The 15,889-nt window shown below is 45.0% G+C and overlaps 1 protein-coding gene across 4 annotated transcripts in view; it reads left to right on the top strand.

Annotated features, from left to right (window-relative positions):
• RPTOR (regulatory associated protein of MTOR complex 1) overlaps positions 1-15,889 on the top strand; it is a 211,467-nt gene that overhangs the window by 147,750 nt on the left and 47,828 nt on the right. For 3 of the 4 annotated variants that reach the window (XR_015059587.1, XM_085886708.1, XM_085886701.1), the window contains exons 29-30: positions 12,784-12,831; positions 15,180-15,286. Coding sequence is in view for 2 of the 4 variants with exons in the window: in XM_085886708.1 (XP_085742834.1) it covers positions 12,784-12,831; positions 15,180-15,286 (155 nt within the window). In the remaining 2 variants the exon portion in view is untranslated. Of the gene's footprint in view, positions 1-12,783; positions 12,832-13,083; positions 13,268-15,179; positions 15,287-15,889 lie in introns of those variants that run through there. The other variant, XR_015059589.1, reaches the window with a different exon arrangement.

Here is a 15,889-nt window from a genome sequence, read left to right as displayed (position 1 = left end):
TAAAAAAAAAAAACAGGGAGTCTGGAACACTGACGCGAACCATTACCTCAACGTGTTTCGACTTATGAGTAACGTACAAGTAACGTGTGTCAACGATCGCATGGCGTGCCTACAATTTATGCCAGCCTATGCGGAATGTGTGTCATATGTCGAGTACATCGAGAAATTTTCAACATGCTGAAAATTTCTCTACGTACTCTGCGTATGACGATGTATGCCAGAAAACTACGACATATGCCAGCTGTGATCTTAAGGCATACAAAACTTACCCATAACGTATTTGACGTGTGCTAGCTTGGTTCGGCAAATTTTTCATGTCGGCATACGCTGGCTAAAACGTCAAGGTGTGACAGCGGCTTCACACTTCGATGTCAAGTGCGGTTATGATTTGAATCGTCGAGCCGCAACCTATGAATAGCCTACGACACGTGATTGTCGGCAATACGCTGCTGCGCTATGCATAAGTTAGACTATCGTTGGGCATAGCTTGTGAACGCCGACAACACACTCAGCATTCGTTGGTATAAGTTATCTATATGTGATTAAAACGTTCTGTGTACGTTACTAATACGTTATGCATACGTCCAACACGTTATTATACGCCCAAAACTTAAAAAAAACATCAATAGTTCAGCGTACGCCAGCGTTTTACATACATTTTGAGACCTTGCCATACGCTGGCTAAAACGTCAAGGTGTGACAGCCCCTTCAGCAATGGCTTTCTTACTGCCACTCGACCTGTCAAACCTGCAGCTCAAAGTCTTCTCTTCACAGTTGAAACTGAGACTTCCTTAATTCGACCAGTGTTAAGCTGTGCTTGAAGCTGCTGTCCTGTGAGCCGCCTATCACGCAAGCTGTTGACTCTCAGAAACTTGTCTTCTGATTGTGTTGTTGCTTTGGGTCTGCCAGACCTCTTGCTGTCAGAGTTTCCTCCAGTTTCCAAGTGTCTTTTGATGGTGTAGGAAACTGTACTTACTGACACCTTGCCTTCTTTGCAACTTCTTGAAAGGAAAGACCTGCACTTTTGAGGGTTATAATGGTCTGTCTGTCTTTTTATTAATTGTCTTTTTCTCATGATTATGATAGCAAAATACTACTTCGTGCAGTGCAATAGTGTCCAAATAATGCTTCAGGTGGTGTCGCAACACAGTCTGTATCAACACTGCTTTTATACAGACCGAGGGTTTGTAATGAATAAACAAAAATTGGGACACCTGTAGAAATTGTTTACATCAACTTCCAAGGCTTAATTGACTTCCATTGCTGCAGAACAGCTGCAGTTGCTAACCCATTACTTGTTCCCTGAAAAGGGCCTTTTTTAACAACTCTGAAATTTACATTATTTTTCAGTTTTTGGTAAACTAAACTTTGCTTTTTAACCTCTGGCAGTTTACCGCTTAGCTGTGTACCATTTCAGGTTATTCACTGGACTTGAACTGCTTAAGTTTCAGTAAAAACTGGAAAAATGGGGGCGTTCTAAAACTTTTGACCGGTCGTGTGTGTGTGTGTGTGTGTGTGTGTGTGTGTGTGTGTGTGTGTGTGTGTGTGTGTGTGTGTGTGTGTGTGTGTGTGTGTGTGTGTGTGTGTGTGTGTGTGTGTGTGTGTGTGTGTGTGTGTATACATATATATATATATATATATATATATATATATATATATTTGTGTATATATATATATATATATATATGTATATATATATATATATATATATATATATATATATATATATATATATGTATATATATATATATATATATATATATATCTTCTTCTTCTTTCGGCTGCTCCCGTTAGGGGTCGCCACAGCGGATCATCCGTGTGATCCGCATAGTGATTTGGCACAGGTTTAATGCCGGATGCCCTTCCTGACGCAACCCTGGTTGCCTCTTACGACACAGGGATATGGTACACCTATTTTAACCGGGGTATACACCGGCCCAGTATACTGGTCCTCATTTCACCGACCTCGGAAGGATGACAGGCTGAGTCAACCCCCTGGTGTATTAATTCAGTGGCCCAACGGGGCTTGAACTCAGGACCTTTTGGATCCCAAGCCGCTGCCCTAACCACTGCGCCAACACACCAGGCTATACATATATATATATATATATATATATATATATATATATATATATATATATATATATATATATATATATATATATATATATATATATATATATATATATATATGTATGTATGTATGTATATGTATATATATATGTATGTATGTATGTATGTATGTATATATATGTATATGTATATATATATTTGTGTATATATATATATATATATATATATATATGTATATATATATATATATATATTTGTGTATATGTATATATGTATATATATATATATATATATATATATATGTATATATATATATATATATATATTTGTGTATATGTATATATATATATATATATATTTGTGTATATGTATATATATATATATATATATTTGTGTATATGTATATATATATATATATATATATATATATATATATATATATATACACATATTTTTTCTCTGTATATGTATATGTATTTTTTAGTTACAAATTTGGAATTTGATAGCTCACTAAAGGAACCTGTATGTTGTGTGCAATGTCGATAAGTGCTTCTTCCCGAGATAGCTTACCTTTCATTGTTTAAATGTTCAGAAATCGATTATATGCGCTGCGGATCGATTTAATAGTTGGGGAGCGAACAATGGAGACGTCCCTCCCCCTCTTCTGCGAAGAGGAAGAACCACCCTGCCGTCCCGTGATTCATGATGTCAACAACTCCCCTCCCACCTGTGGTTGAGCGGGGGATGGAGCACGAGGGCATGAGTCATTATTTACGCCGGGAGCGGGGGAAGGGCAGGAGAATTGCGGCTCCGTCGGAGTGGTCGGTTGACGGCCGTCGACCCCCGGCACCGTAACAATTGGTTGTCAGGAGTGGAGATACGAACCCCTCCGCCTCGGTAGCAAAATTCACGGAGTCAGATCAGGGGTATACGGAGCAAACCCCCCCCCCCCCCGTGTCCCCAAATTACGAGCGTTATAACTTATTCCCAGCACGCAAAATGTTCAGCCAAGGCGAGTTGAGCCAGGTGAGTAGTGAGGTGGATGTAGAGTTAATGGAACCAGAGGCTCAGGGCTAAATGACCGTGCAGGGCACTCCCGTTATGCAGGAGAAACCCATACCAGAAGGTTGGGAGAGGCGTTAAAGCCGTTCATCTGGTTGGTTTTATTATGTCAACCCTCTCACTAAACATTGGCAGTGGCGGCACCCAGGGCAACAGACTGCGCAGCAGAGTATGGATGAGATGAAACAAATAATCGAAATTATGAGACAAATGATGCAAAAGATGGACACAAATGCGCAAAGCATGAAAACGAATGCGCACGATATAAACAGCAATTTGGATGCGATGAGGGGCGGCATGAATGATGATATGCGAACCCAGCGGGGCGAAATGCAGAGCATGGGGCAAGGCCTGCAGACGGGCATAATGGCGATTGCGCGCGACGAAGCGCGAACGGTGGAGCACAAAATGGCGGCGCCACGTGCTGGAGCGAGCGAGCTGAGGGAGAGTGTGGATTGTGTCGGCCCCGCGGTGAAGTACAAAATAATTCGGGAGATGCGTTGTGCGAGACTCGTGCAGGTGATGGAAAAAGTGACTTTGGCAGAGAGGGAAAAATTAAATGGGGTGACTTGAAACGTCTACGAGACACCTAGAGACGAGGGAGATAATAAAGGAGAAAACGGAAAAAATAAACGAGGTGACGGAGATAAAACAAGTAGAGGAGAAACTACAGGTAATTGACGAGCACAGACAGGTAGGGATAGTGGAGGACAATGGAGGTGAGCTGGCGGAATGTCGCGACCCGGTGCGAGCAGCAGGATTGCCTCCTTCAGGAATGAGGGGAGTGACTGTGCCCCCTTGAGGCGGATCAGCCTTGCGAGGTAGAGGAGGCGAGTGCTGTGAATGGATGCATGCGGAGCTTGGGGGGTATGGAGACCCCGGGAGCGCTTGAGGTAGCGCAAATCCCCAGCGTGGTCGTCCCGGTAGATGTGGTTACGAGTGTGGCGAAATGCGTGCTGGAAAGCACGCATTGTATGAGTGAAACCCCGTGTGTAAGTGTTATGGCGTGTGTAAGCGATTGCCCGTGTGTGAGTGAAACCCCATGTATGGAAGAACCACGATGCGCGAGTGAAAAAGTGTTTAAGGGAGAAGCGCTGTGTGTGAAAGAAACCGCATGTGTGAGGTCGCGGTATGAAAGAGAAATGGCGGTTGGTATGTGAGAGGGCACAAGCGCATGTCCGAGTGCCATGGTGGAGTGTGTGAGCATCAGGGCATGTGAGAATGTGCGCGTGAGAGTGCAACAAAGACGGTGCCTGACGAGGGACAAAGGCCGAGTAGCGGCCGTAACTGTTTTGGGGACCGTGCCGGGTTTGCACGGCAGCACGCTCGGGGTCCGTGCTGTGCTACGCACGAGGCCGCCGCGTGCGCGCCTGCGCGGGTGAAATCCGGTCTGGAAACTTCCGCGGTGGATACAAGCCGATCCCGCGGGACGGACAAAAGGTAGGCTGGATTGTGAATTTGGATCGAACGGGTTCTCCTGGCGAGTGTGTTTGTAAAGTTCCATGTGGCCTGCGTCGCACGTTCTGTTCGCAGAGCGTGCGAAGCGGCGACCTCGATGTGTTATGCGTACCCCGGCTTGCGCGAGAAATCTTGCAGGTTCGGGGTGCGAGTGACATCATCGGGGATTCCGCGGCGCGGGTTACGGACGGGCAGAGCACATGCGCTCGCGTGGGGAACCCCTCTAACGCGGGGCTTGCTTTGGGATGCGCAGTGACGTTGTGGCTGCATGGTTGAAATCCGGCAGAAGGGAATCCCTGCTGGATGTTACCGTCCAAGGGGACGAGGTGCGCGAACAGCTGCCATGACGTCACGGGCAGGTTGCGAATTTCCGCGCTGGTGTGCGCAGAAAAAAAAAAGCAAGCCTCGCTACTTCGAGTGGACACGAGCCCCAGGCAGGGGGTGGAAGACCCCCCTGTCGTGGGGGCACAGGAACTACTAGTTAGTGGGATGGGTTAGCGATAGTTCCACCAGTTTCATGGGGCAGGGACAAGGCCTCATGGAGCCCGTGGAATGGATTAGTTAGAGGGATTTCAGTTTAGATTTAGGAAATGGGAATTTGTTGGATTTTTGGAGACACGGACAGACTGGAAATGTGTAGTGGAGACGTAGCTTAGCTACGTAGAGTAAATGGATAGTGCATTGATGTAAGGGATGACGAGGGAGCACGAGTTAGTCAGGGGATTTAGTTAGAAGAATGGCAGTATAGAGTGTTGGTGTGAGTTGCGAAATGGAAAGTGTGTGAGGAATGAGTGTGGGACAGTGGGCCCAAGTGTGTGAGGGGAGCGAATGTGGTATGCATGGTGCGATGACTGATTGGGGGGAGGAGTGATTCCCACCCAAGTGACCCCAGGGTCACTTTAATGTTAGCTAGTGGGTTATTCAAATTTACTAACAGGAGGTCATTTTGTTGGTGTCGAGAGAAGGCACGAAACCCGTTTGGAGGGATGCAAGAGTTCATGGACCGGCTGGGAGCATGGCTGTGGAAAGGTGAGTTTTCTTTAGTGGGCACCCCGGGCACCGGACGAGTCGGCCAGAGCAGGCCAAGGGCCCAAGAGGGGCCGGGATGGTGTAGTTGGTACGAGCGACCCGTCGGAAATGGGACCCGTAGCGCCAGAATGCCACGGGGGCAGTGTAGTGGGCACGGGCGACCCTCGGAAAAGGACCCGGGGCATCAACACGCCACGTGGGCATCGGAGGAGGGCAATGCCAGAGAGGGCAACCCCCCGCGTTTATAGGGAGCAGCTAGGCTCGGAGGCAGACTGCGGGCCTGGGGGTGGTGCCATGGTTAGAGTTCGGCAGAGAGGGAGTTCCTGCCAGTTGAGCCATGCTGCCGAACCAGGAAATTGTGCGAGGGCACGTATGAAAATTTGAGGCCAAGGCCCAAATTTATAATGGAAATCATGGTTTTTAGAACCGATAGTTTTAAAATGTGAGGCATTTTTGGAAAGCCCCGGGGTAGTTTCAGGTTCATGAATGTTAGGGTAGATACGAGATGCACCCCTTCGCACCATCCATCCCTTCGCTCGTTGTAGGCCGCTGGACCCACCTTGGTAGATCACTGAACTCTGAGGAGGCCATTCTGAGGCTTTGTTGGGCCTCGAGACAGGACGCTAGTCTTTCCCTATTACCCTCCAGAGAGGGAACGTAGGGGTTGGGAGTAGTCTACGTTGACAGGATAGGTTAGTAGGACAGAGACGATAAAGGGGGTTAGAGAGACGATTATAAAAGGGAAATAAAAATAATAAAAATAAAGAGGGGATAAATTTTGTTGTGTTGTGTAGCAAATTAAGGGAGTGGGTATGGACAGAGACAGGCAAAAGCGATAGAGTGGGTTGAGACAGTAGGCTAGGTCCGAGTCCGCCTTCAAAGCGGCCGGCACCACTGCACTCCCTCCAGACCTGATGGAACCACACCAGAGGCCGGCCAGCTTCACCTGCCGGCCTGTTGTGCTGCAGCTGCCTGTTCTGCATGGACTTGCCTTGCCATGCCTCGTTTGCCTGCCTCTGCCATGACCCCATGCCTGCTAGCCCTTGTTTGCGTTTGCCCCTGTGTCCATCCATCACCATGTGCGCCAGGATCATCCAGTTTTGCAACGACTGCCCTGCAGGCAGCCCATGCATCCATCATGCTCATTTGTGTTTTGCGACCATCTCCATCCACTCCCCTGCACCAATGACTTTGAAATGACTTTTACCTTTTCCCTTTCACAGATCACAGGTCCTGGGCCATGGTTAAGTAATGGATAAGTTGAGTGAAAATTGTAAATACGTGGAACCTCACCTGCATGTTTGTTTTAGCGCCGGCAATTTTAGTTAAGTTGTCCGAATGAGTCTGAGAGTTTGTTTAGTTAGTTATGCAGTGCATTAGGTTATTTATTTTTGGGACACGTATAAAGAAATGTCACACTCAGGGATCCGAAGGTAGAACGTACTCGGGGAAAACTTACACATGCTGGTCACACAAAAATTTGACGACTCAGGACGAGTCTGTAAAAAGGGGAGGGGGGGGTAGTGTTACGAATTTGGAATTCGATTGCACACAACACGCAGGTTCCTTTAGTCAGCTATGTCGATAAGTGCTTGTTCCCTGGATAGCTCACCTTTCATTGTTTAAATGTTCAGAAATCGATTAAATGCACTGCGGATCGATTTAATAGTTGGGGAACGAACAATGGAGACATCCCCCCCCTCTTCTGCGAAGAGGAAGAACCACCCTGCCTTCCCGTGATTCATGATGTCAACAACTCTCTCCCACCCGTGGTTGATCGGGGGATGGAGCACGAGGGCATGAGTCATGAGTCACGCTGGGAGCGGGGAAAGGGCGGGAGAAGGGTAAGAGATCTTTTCTTTGTTCGTGTTGGGAGTTAGAAAGCCATTGGTTTGCCGTAAAAGGGGGACATTTGGACCGATGGTTCTCGGCGATTAAGCCGCTCGGACTCGCGCACGGGACAGGCTCGCCTCTGCGGTTTGTTCCGTATGAGTTCCGTCAAGGGTGGAATACCCCGGTAGTTGGATTACGTGGGTATTTAGGTACATTGAAGATTGGCAATCAACCCTACCCCAGGTGATCTGCCGATTGGCGTATTTCGGTTCTTGCACAAGGACCCGTTCGCTCGGAGTTATCCGGGCAGCGATTTATATTCCGGGCGATCGGTCAGGCCGACTCGACTTTCGGCTCCGTCGGAGCGGTCGGTTGTCGGACCCATGACCCCCAGCACCGTAACAATATGTATACATATAAATATATATGTATACATATTATATATATATATATATATATATATATATATATATGCATATATCACTCACACACACACACACACACACACACACACACACACACACACACACACACACACACACACACACACACACCAGGACCAAGACATTCGTGGGGGATACATTCCAGGAAAAAACCCCGCGAATGTGGGGGCATTGTTTCAATGGGAAATGGGGAGATCGGCCCTGGGGATTTCCCGACCCGTGAAAAGTCCGCGAAAGTGTCGGGGGAAAATCCACGAGTGTTTTGTCATTGTTACAGTGGAGACAAGGGGGATAACTCTATCGGTTCACAGCGGTTCCTGGTTCATGAAAACGGTCGCAAATGGCGACACCATCAAAGTCGGGGAATTGATAAAATGGGGACAAGTGGGATAATGTTATCGGTTTGTGGCGGTTCCTATTTCAAAGGGGAAGGTTTGTAAAGTTTAAAATGTTTTCAAGCACGAATGTACGATTATAGTTTCATTAAAGATGCTTAGAAAAAAAAATACACCCGTGCGGGAGTGACGGTCATCTCTGCGGGAAACAAGGTAAAAGCAAAACTCGCCTTCCAGCTGTTAAAAGAAAAAAGTGTTGCGGTGTTCCGAACGAGAGCCAAATAGGGTCTATTTCCTGACTTACCACACAGCTGTAGCTGTCTACTGGACACCAATTACCAAATTTATGCACTATACTCTCCTCTGCACTAATGCCAACGAGTCCGTCAAATAATGTCCAGTAGGTAGATGGCCAAGAGTCCGTAGAAGGAGGTGGTATAATCACTATCACTCTATGTAGTAGAGTAGGTAGGTACAGTAGCAAATGGCAGACAGACAATATGACACAAACCAGTCAGTCAGTGGATTTGATGGGCAGATACGTAGGCCTAGCCTTTTTGTTTTCCAATCTCTTATAAAAAGTGCAACAACAACATTGACGACACCACATTACTCACTCTTACTATCCACAGTTCTGTTCGTTCAGTTCAGAATATTCCAGTGGACTCCACTGGACCAACCTATGACTAAGACAACCGATGACTGTGCACTATATGCAGGAATAATGTTTATATGTGTACGACATGAGATAAACGCGGAAGGAAACTGGAAATATCGCAATCGCACATGGCGATTATTTGACGAAGCAGTGCTAAACACCAGAAATATCAAAAACACAACAACACCGTAAAAACTTCATATGACTGGACACCTGTCCCGTCGTGTCGGCTGCCGATCAATATTCGTGTCAAAAGAAGGATGGCGTATATCAAAATGCTGGAAAACAATGGAGATCTCTCTATTGTTTTCCAGCACTTTGACGTATATAAAACACATAACGATATGCCATCCGATATTTTTCGATTCTGATAGCTTCTATGACCTAGGCCTATGGCGATTTGCTGATTTGGTGGGGGCATTCGGCCATGAGTGGGGGTACCTAAAAAGCTATGCTATGGGCAGGCAGGCGGGCCGCGGGCGGGCAGGCAGGCAGATTATATAATAGGAGTCACAAACCGAGAGTTAACGAATACCAAGCACGAGAACGACCTTTACAAGCATGAGTTCCTGTTACTGGGGTGTAGTGTTCTCGGGTCAGGAGGGATTTTTGGCCAACTTTGAAGTCACGTGACGCGAAAACGAAAGCGAATATCGAAAATCCGGCCTGTCCAAATCTAGATATTGTCCCATAGAGTCATATGCTACAATCAAATTCAAGATAACTTAAGAAATGTAGGAGAAGATAGATTTTGAAAATCGTCATTTTGCAACTACATGAAGCAGTTTTCGCAAAATTCAAACGTACGTATTCGAAGATATCAGTATTCTTTCGAATGGACATGAAAGACAAGGTCAGCTGCTATGCAATGACACCATTCACTGACTTTTACCATAACAAGTAAAGAATATATCGCCTCCTGAAGGTAGGGCAGTTTTTGCAAACTTTGAAGTCACGTGATGCGAAAACGAAAGCGAAATTCGACAATCCGTCCGGACCAGATTTAGATATTTTCCCATACATTCATATGCCACAATCAAATTCAAGATCGCTTGAGAAATGTAGGAGGAGATAGATTTTGAAAATCGTCATTTTCGCATTTTTTGCCAACTTTGAAGTCACGTGACACGAAAATGAAAGCGAATATCGAAAATCCGGCTTGACCAAATTTAGATATTGTCCCATAGATTCATATGCTACAATCAAATTCAAGATCACTTGAGAAATGGCGGAGGAGATAGAATTTGAAAATCGTCATTTTCGCAACTTCAAAGACCTCGTGACCTTGACCTTGACCTTCGGTGACCTTGAAAGTCATACCATCGTGTACGTCTCATCGACCTATATCAGGATCACTAATGGCCAGATCTCCCGCTTCAACTTCATTGTGGACGGACGGATCGAAGGACATCGACACCCATATTATTAGGTCATGCTCGAAGAGATAACCTAAAAATGACAACAACAGGTACCGTTTCCTATTTATTAAAAAATGCATTTTAAAGTCTTTTAACCATACCGTACCGTACCGCGAAACGAAAAATTCAACAACAACATATTGTACCGTTTCAATTATTTATTAAACAAACACAGCACATGTAACTTTGCAAAATGATGAAGATGAGGATGAAATTGCGCCGTTCAGGTCCGTGGGGTGGCCAGGAGTATTGTGGAGCAGCAGGAGTACCTTGAACGAAAGGTTCTTTCCTGCCAGGTACCTCTCGACCTGAGGAACAAAACACGTATGGATCCAGTCCATAAAAAGTTCAGACGTCACGCATGCCTTCCTGTTCACCCTCCAGTACACGGGCAGTGCCTACTTGTTTTTGTTCTTCAGCACACGCGGGTTCAGGGAATGGGAGAGCGTCATGGGCTTTACCAGGAAGTCCCCTTCGGCGTTTGCGCAGAGGAGTAGGGATACCCGGTCCTTTGTGGCCTTGAAGCCGGCTGCTTTACTCTCATGCTGTGAGGTTAACGTTCTGGTTGGCATCTTTTTCCAAAACAAGACGGACAGTCTCATCAGCGTTAAAGACCTGCTCCGGCAGGTACCCCTTCTCTTTGATGAGGTTCGCAAATTCTGCAGGGAATATCTTGGCCGCATTGTAGCGCGTTGAGGCATGCTCCCCTACAAGCCTGACGTGTGTATTGTGGGTAACTGCTGGAAGGGTGAGTAGTCTGCGCATATTTTGTGTGGGATTTTTACCGGTAATGCTGTATTCGGCAGCTGATAATAGATGTGGTGAGCGATGTCATTGTGTAATTAGTCCACATGTAGCAAGCTACTAATTACACTAATAGATATGCTGAACGTTTCCATTCCTTAACTCACGGACATGACATCTTTCCAATCTGCAGGCAGATTATGCTGAGTGTTTTTTAAAATGTAACAGCTCTGATAGTGCTGTTTGTAGCAAGATGGTGATTTACACTAAGATGCGCTGAATGCTTCCATTGTGTGATGTCCGTATGTGGCAACCTGGTAACTACTGGATACATCAATAGATGCTGTTAGTTTTTTCATTCTGTAAGTAACTCATTGGGGATGGTGTCGCAGGGAATGACATGTTTCACTGGTGAGAAATCCCTTGAAGCTACAATACAGTATGTACAGTACCGTATGTTTAAAGTGTACATGGTGAGACGTCTCCACGCACAGTTTTGTGACTGTGTGTGGAGGCGCCTCAAAATTAGATTTAGTTTTCCTCGCATTCTGTTTTTATTATTACACTGAATTATTACCCCTGTCATTTTAGTAATTTTGTTGTATGGAGTTTTAGGGTGAGCCCATATGTATGTACTGCTAAAATGGCCGCCAGTCTACCAGTTGGCCATCTTTGATGAGATCGCAAAATAAAGTGAGGTGCATGTGTTTGCCAACATGTACTGTGCTTGTGAGAAGTTTGAACAAAACCGGACCATGCATGTTCAAGAAATGGTTGGGGACACATTTAAGTAACAAAATGGCTGTCAGTTGGCCATCTTGGATCTGATCTCAACACAAAATAATGTGCCCATGTATACAGTCATGTCTTGTCTTTGTGCAAAGTATGGATAAATTCGCTCAATACATCTTCGAGATATGGTTGTGGAAGCACAGACGCACGCACGCATGCACTGACACGAAAATCGAGAATAAATCCATAATCCCCCGTTTTGGACCAAGTACAATGGGAGCTAATAAAGAGAATTGTGAGAAAGAAAAAAAATTAGAAAGGAACAAAGAACAAAGATGTTTGGAAGAACCCAGACATAGATTTCAGCAGTTACTCCCCAGGCTCAAACACAGCAACATGTACAAGCGACTGGAGGTCCGTCGGGGGGGAAGCACACCTGCACCTGACACCACTGAGGTTGGTAAGTATAATGACACTTTCAGTCGGGCATCAGACCTGGCCAACCTCACAAGAAAGTGGGAATAAATGGGGCCATTCGAGTCACCTTACTGTGGTTTTGAGTAGTTTGCATTTACCATCTGTATTGCCTCTTTGTATCAATACGAATATGGTCACCCACATAATTGTCAAGAATAGCAAGTCTGCCAAAGTCACTCAAGATAAATGTCACTTTTGCATTATTGTCTCAAAATATACATGTTTAAGAGTTGTGTTTCCTGCAATGAAAGATTGGCCGCTATGTCAGTACGATGCTTGATTTTGTGCAGAAAATAGTTTTGTTTTCTGTCATTAAAATGTCAAGCAATTTTTGGGCGAAACATTAAAGTTAAAGTTTATCGAAAATTGAAGTCAAGGTGAGGTTGTTTGGTAATCCATGTATTAATCGAATCTTTAAGTCTTCTTTTTCTTACCATCAGCTACCTTAACATCATCTTATGAGGATATCTTCGCTTTTGTCAGAGCACCTTGTTCAGTACTCTCTCCTTTTTTGTGCTTAGGTCTCTCCCGAAGGTTTTCTGTCTGTCTGGAAAAGAATAAGCATGGAGGTGAGTATGGTCTGAAAGTGTTGATGAGACTGCTTGTTATGAAAATGACTTCCCAAATATGGCCAACAAAAGCATGCAGAAGCATGGAAGTTTGATTAAAGTGGAGCAAATTTGTCATTTTTCATAAGGTTTTTCCACTTTGTGTGAGTGGGTGAGTTTGTTTGATAATCTTTTGGGAGAGACAGGAATGTGATATTTGCCTGAATTTAAAGACATTTACCAAATGTCAGATCAGTATCTGATGCTTTACAGGTCAGTGGAGAAGAATACTGCTGCTGGCAACCTGTTGGTGGAATGTGACATTGTACAGCATATTGCAAAGTCATCTGTGAAGAGGAAAAGAGGGTTTTCAGAGCATCAGAGAGGTCAATAATTGTAAACCAGGAACAAGACTTGGTTCAGAGCACTGCTATGAGGGCACTCCATCCTTTACTGGGTGAGCAGATGAGTGGATTCTGTTGAGAGCAACACAATGGTGGCATGAGTGTAGGAAGTTAGCAAGGCAGATGGCATTGTGTTTTACAGCCAGTTAGCTTGGCAAGTAGAGCAGGTTGCCAGACGATGTGGAATGTCTGAGATATGTCTTGAGACAACCTTTATCTCTTACTTGAGATACAGGGCCTCCATCTATTGTTGAGAGAGAGAGAGAGAGAGTCGGCAACATATCCAAAGTTGAGTGGCTGGGACAGAATCCAAACAGATGGTCAAATATCAGGCTGTTTGAGAAAAGGAAGCACTTGAAGCAATTATGATGGTTTCCATTACTATTTGCTCATTATTATTTGTGTCTTGTATATCAGAATTATGTTGGCTTTTTTCAATCAGAATGGAGGTGGCCTAAGTTGACTAGAGTAGACAGGATAAGCCAGAGCAGCAGAGCAGATTTTGAGAAGACAGAGACTGATGCCTCGGCCCTACATCGAGGATGAGGCAGAGTCAAGGTTGGCAGAACTTTCTCTCCCTTCTCGGGTGAAAAAAGTTTGTGTGCAGAAGGCAGTGGGTATGAGGGGGTAAAGTGAGTCAGGGAGGGATGGATTGGGTCCACGAGCTTTTGAAGCAAACACCAAGTTGAAACATTCAGTCTTGTCTTCAGCTGTGGTGCCTTTTGAAGTAAGGGAGAGTATAAGGGGGAGCACACACCAGAGGACAGACTTAACGAGGTGCCACCAGGAAGTTGAAGAAGTAGACTGGTTGAAGAGTTCCACCTTAACATTTGCTAGATGTATTTTCTGACTCGCTTGATGATGGAAATATTTTTTGTGAGCCTTGCGAAATGACCTTGCACTGCCCTTGGTAAGGTTCACTTCCATCATCTGGAAAGCAATGGCAACTAACTCCCCAAAAGATTCAGTGTACCATGGTGTAGAGTAGTGGGGGGCAGCCCGTAGGCCACTTGAGACCTGCAATACGTTTACTTGTGGTCCCCTTCTTTTACACTTTACACTGTGCATGGTTGCTTTATATGCTCCACACACAATATGGTCACCCATAAGTCATGTTAAGCAAGTAGTATATTTATGACTTTAAATGTTTTCTTTTTCTTTTTCATCTGTGTGCTCAATCCTTCATTACATCATAATGTTTATATAATGTAATAAACATGTATCATTTTGGCTTGTAAGGGATTATCGTGGCCCTTTGAGTTGTTTGAGGGCCCTCTGATTAGCTTCGGTTGCCCACCACTAGAATAGAGGATAGATTTGATAGCTGCAGAGAGAGAGAGAGACAGAAACAGAGACAGACACACACACCAGCTTTTGGGAAAGCTTTCCCAGGCTGAGTTATTATTGGATGCAGAAGAAATAGAACACCAATCCTTTTCAAGAGGGCAGATTGCAGCCCCTGCCAATGAACTTGAATGACTAACCAGACTCTGTGGTACCTCTTTAACAACAGGAACATGCTCGGAGGAGTATGTTCATTTTGGAACTTAACCCGCTTGGCAAAGGTTCGCCCTGCTCTGAAGGTGCATCTGCATGTTGGCACTGCACACAAGACATGCAGGATATTTGTTGCAGCCTGGCAACTTTAGGGTTTGCCAAGAATGCATTTCATGCTTCAGGCCCTATAGTCTAACTGCTTTTATCCCTTGATTAAATGTGTGCATGAGTGTAGCAAATGACTTGCAAGTTTGTTTGACTGTGTTACTAAAACACATAATTACTCCTCATAACACGACTCCCAATCGATAAGCATTCTCATTCTCATGACATTATCAAGGTTCAGTTTTATGACCTTGAGTTTGTTTATAAAAATTATAGGATTGTTTATTGAGAGATGGGAATGTACTCAACCCTTCTTTCCTGTCCCACTCCACTCATCCTTTTTGCATTTGTGTTGTCCTATAGGTGCTGGCCTTGTATTTAATTGGGAGCAGCACACAAGTCTACTGCTCGTCTCAGGCGATGCACGAGTCGTGCGTGTGTGGGACTGTGAGCGGGAGAAGAAGGTGCAGGTAATGTGATAGTTTTCTTAATTTTTAATGAGGTTGATCATGCCATCAAACTGAACACAGTTAGGCAGCCATATACATATTATGAGGTAGGGATGGTAGGAGGGTGGATACTCATGAGGGTAACGACCAAAATAAACATGAATTTAACCCTTTGAACCCTGAGCTCCTTGGACTTTTGGCTCCCCCAGCCCGGGCTCCCTGGAGAAAAATCCGGCCTCTCGGGTATATAGAGGTTTGAATAGCAGCTGGTAAAACGGCCGCTGGGGTTCAAAGAGTTCAGGGAGAGATGGGAGAGATAAAGTTTTCCAGGTCTGCATTTTTGTATATCTTATGTATACAGTATTGGAAACCATGGTGTCTGTCTGTGCTTTTGTCTGTCTCACATTTACAGTGACCATTTCCCACGCTGCATTTGAAAATCTGCACATCTGGATTAAAGTCGATCTATTGCAGATTTTCATGGAGGAACACACAAATTTAAATAGCTATATTTTGCCCTCTTTTTACACAAACAGATCTCCTGTGCCCAAAGTTGCACCATCATTTTGTGGTGGGTGGTATAAGGAGCTGAGAGCTTTGGCTTTGAGTGAAATTGAGAATGTG

The sequence above is a fragment of the Eptatretus burgeri genome, chromosome 1, assembly GCF_056783735.1.
Source record: "Eptatretus burgeri isolate ZD-2024b chromosome 1, Ebu_testis_v1, whole genome shotgun sequence".
NCBI lineage: Eukaryota > Metazoa > Chordata > Myxini > Myxiniformes > Myxinidae > Eptatretus > Eptatretus burgeri.
Note: the sequence above shows the minus strand (reverse complement) of the source record. Positions and strands in the feature narration are given on the sequence as shown.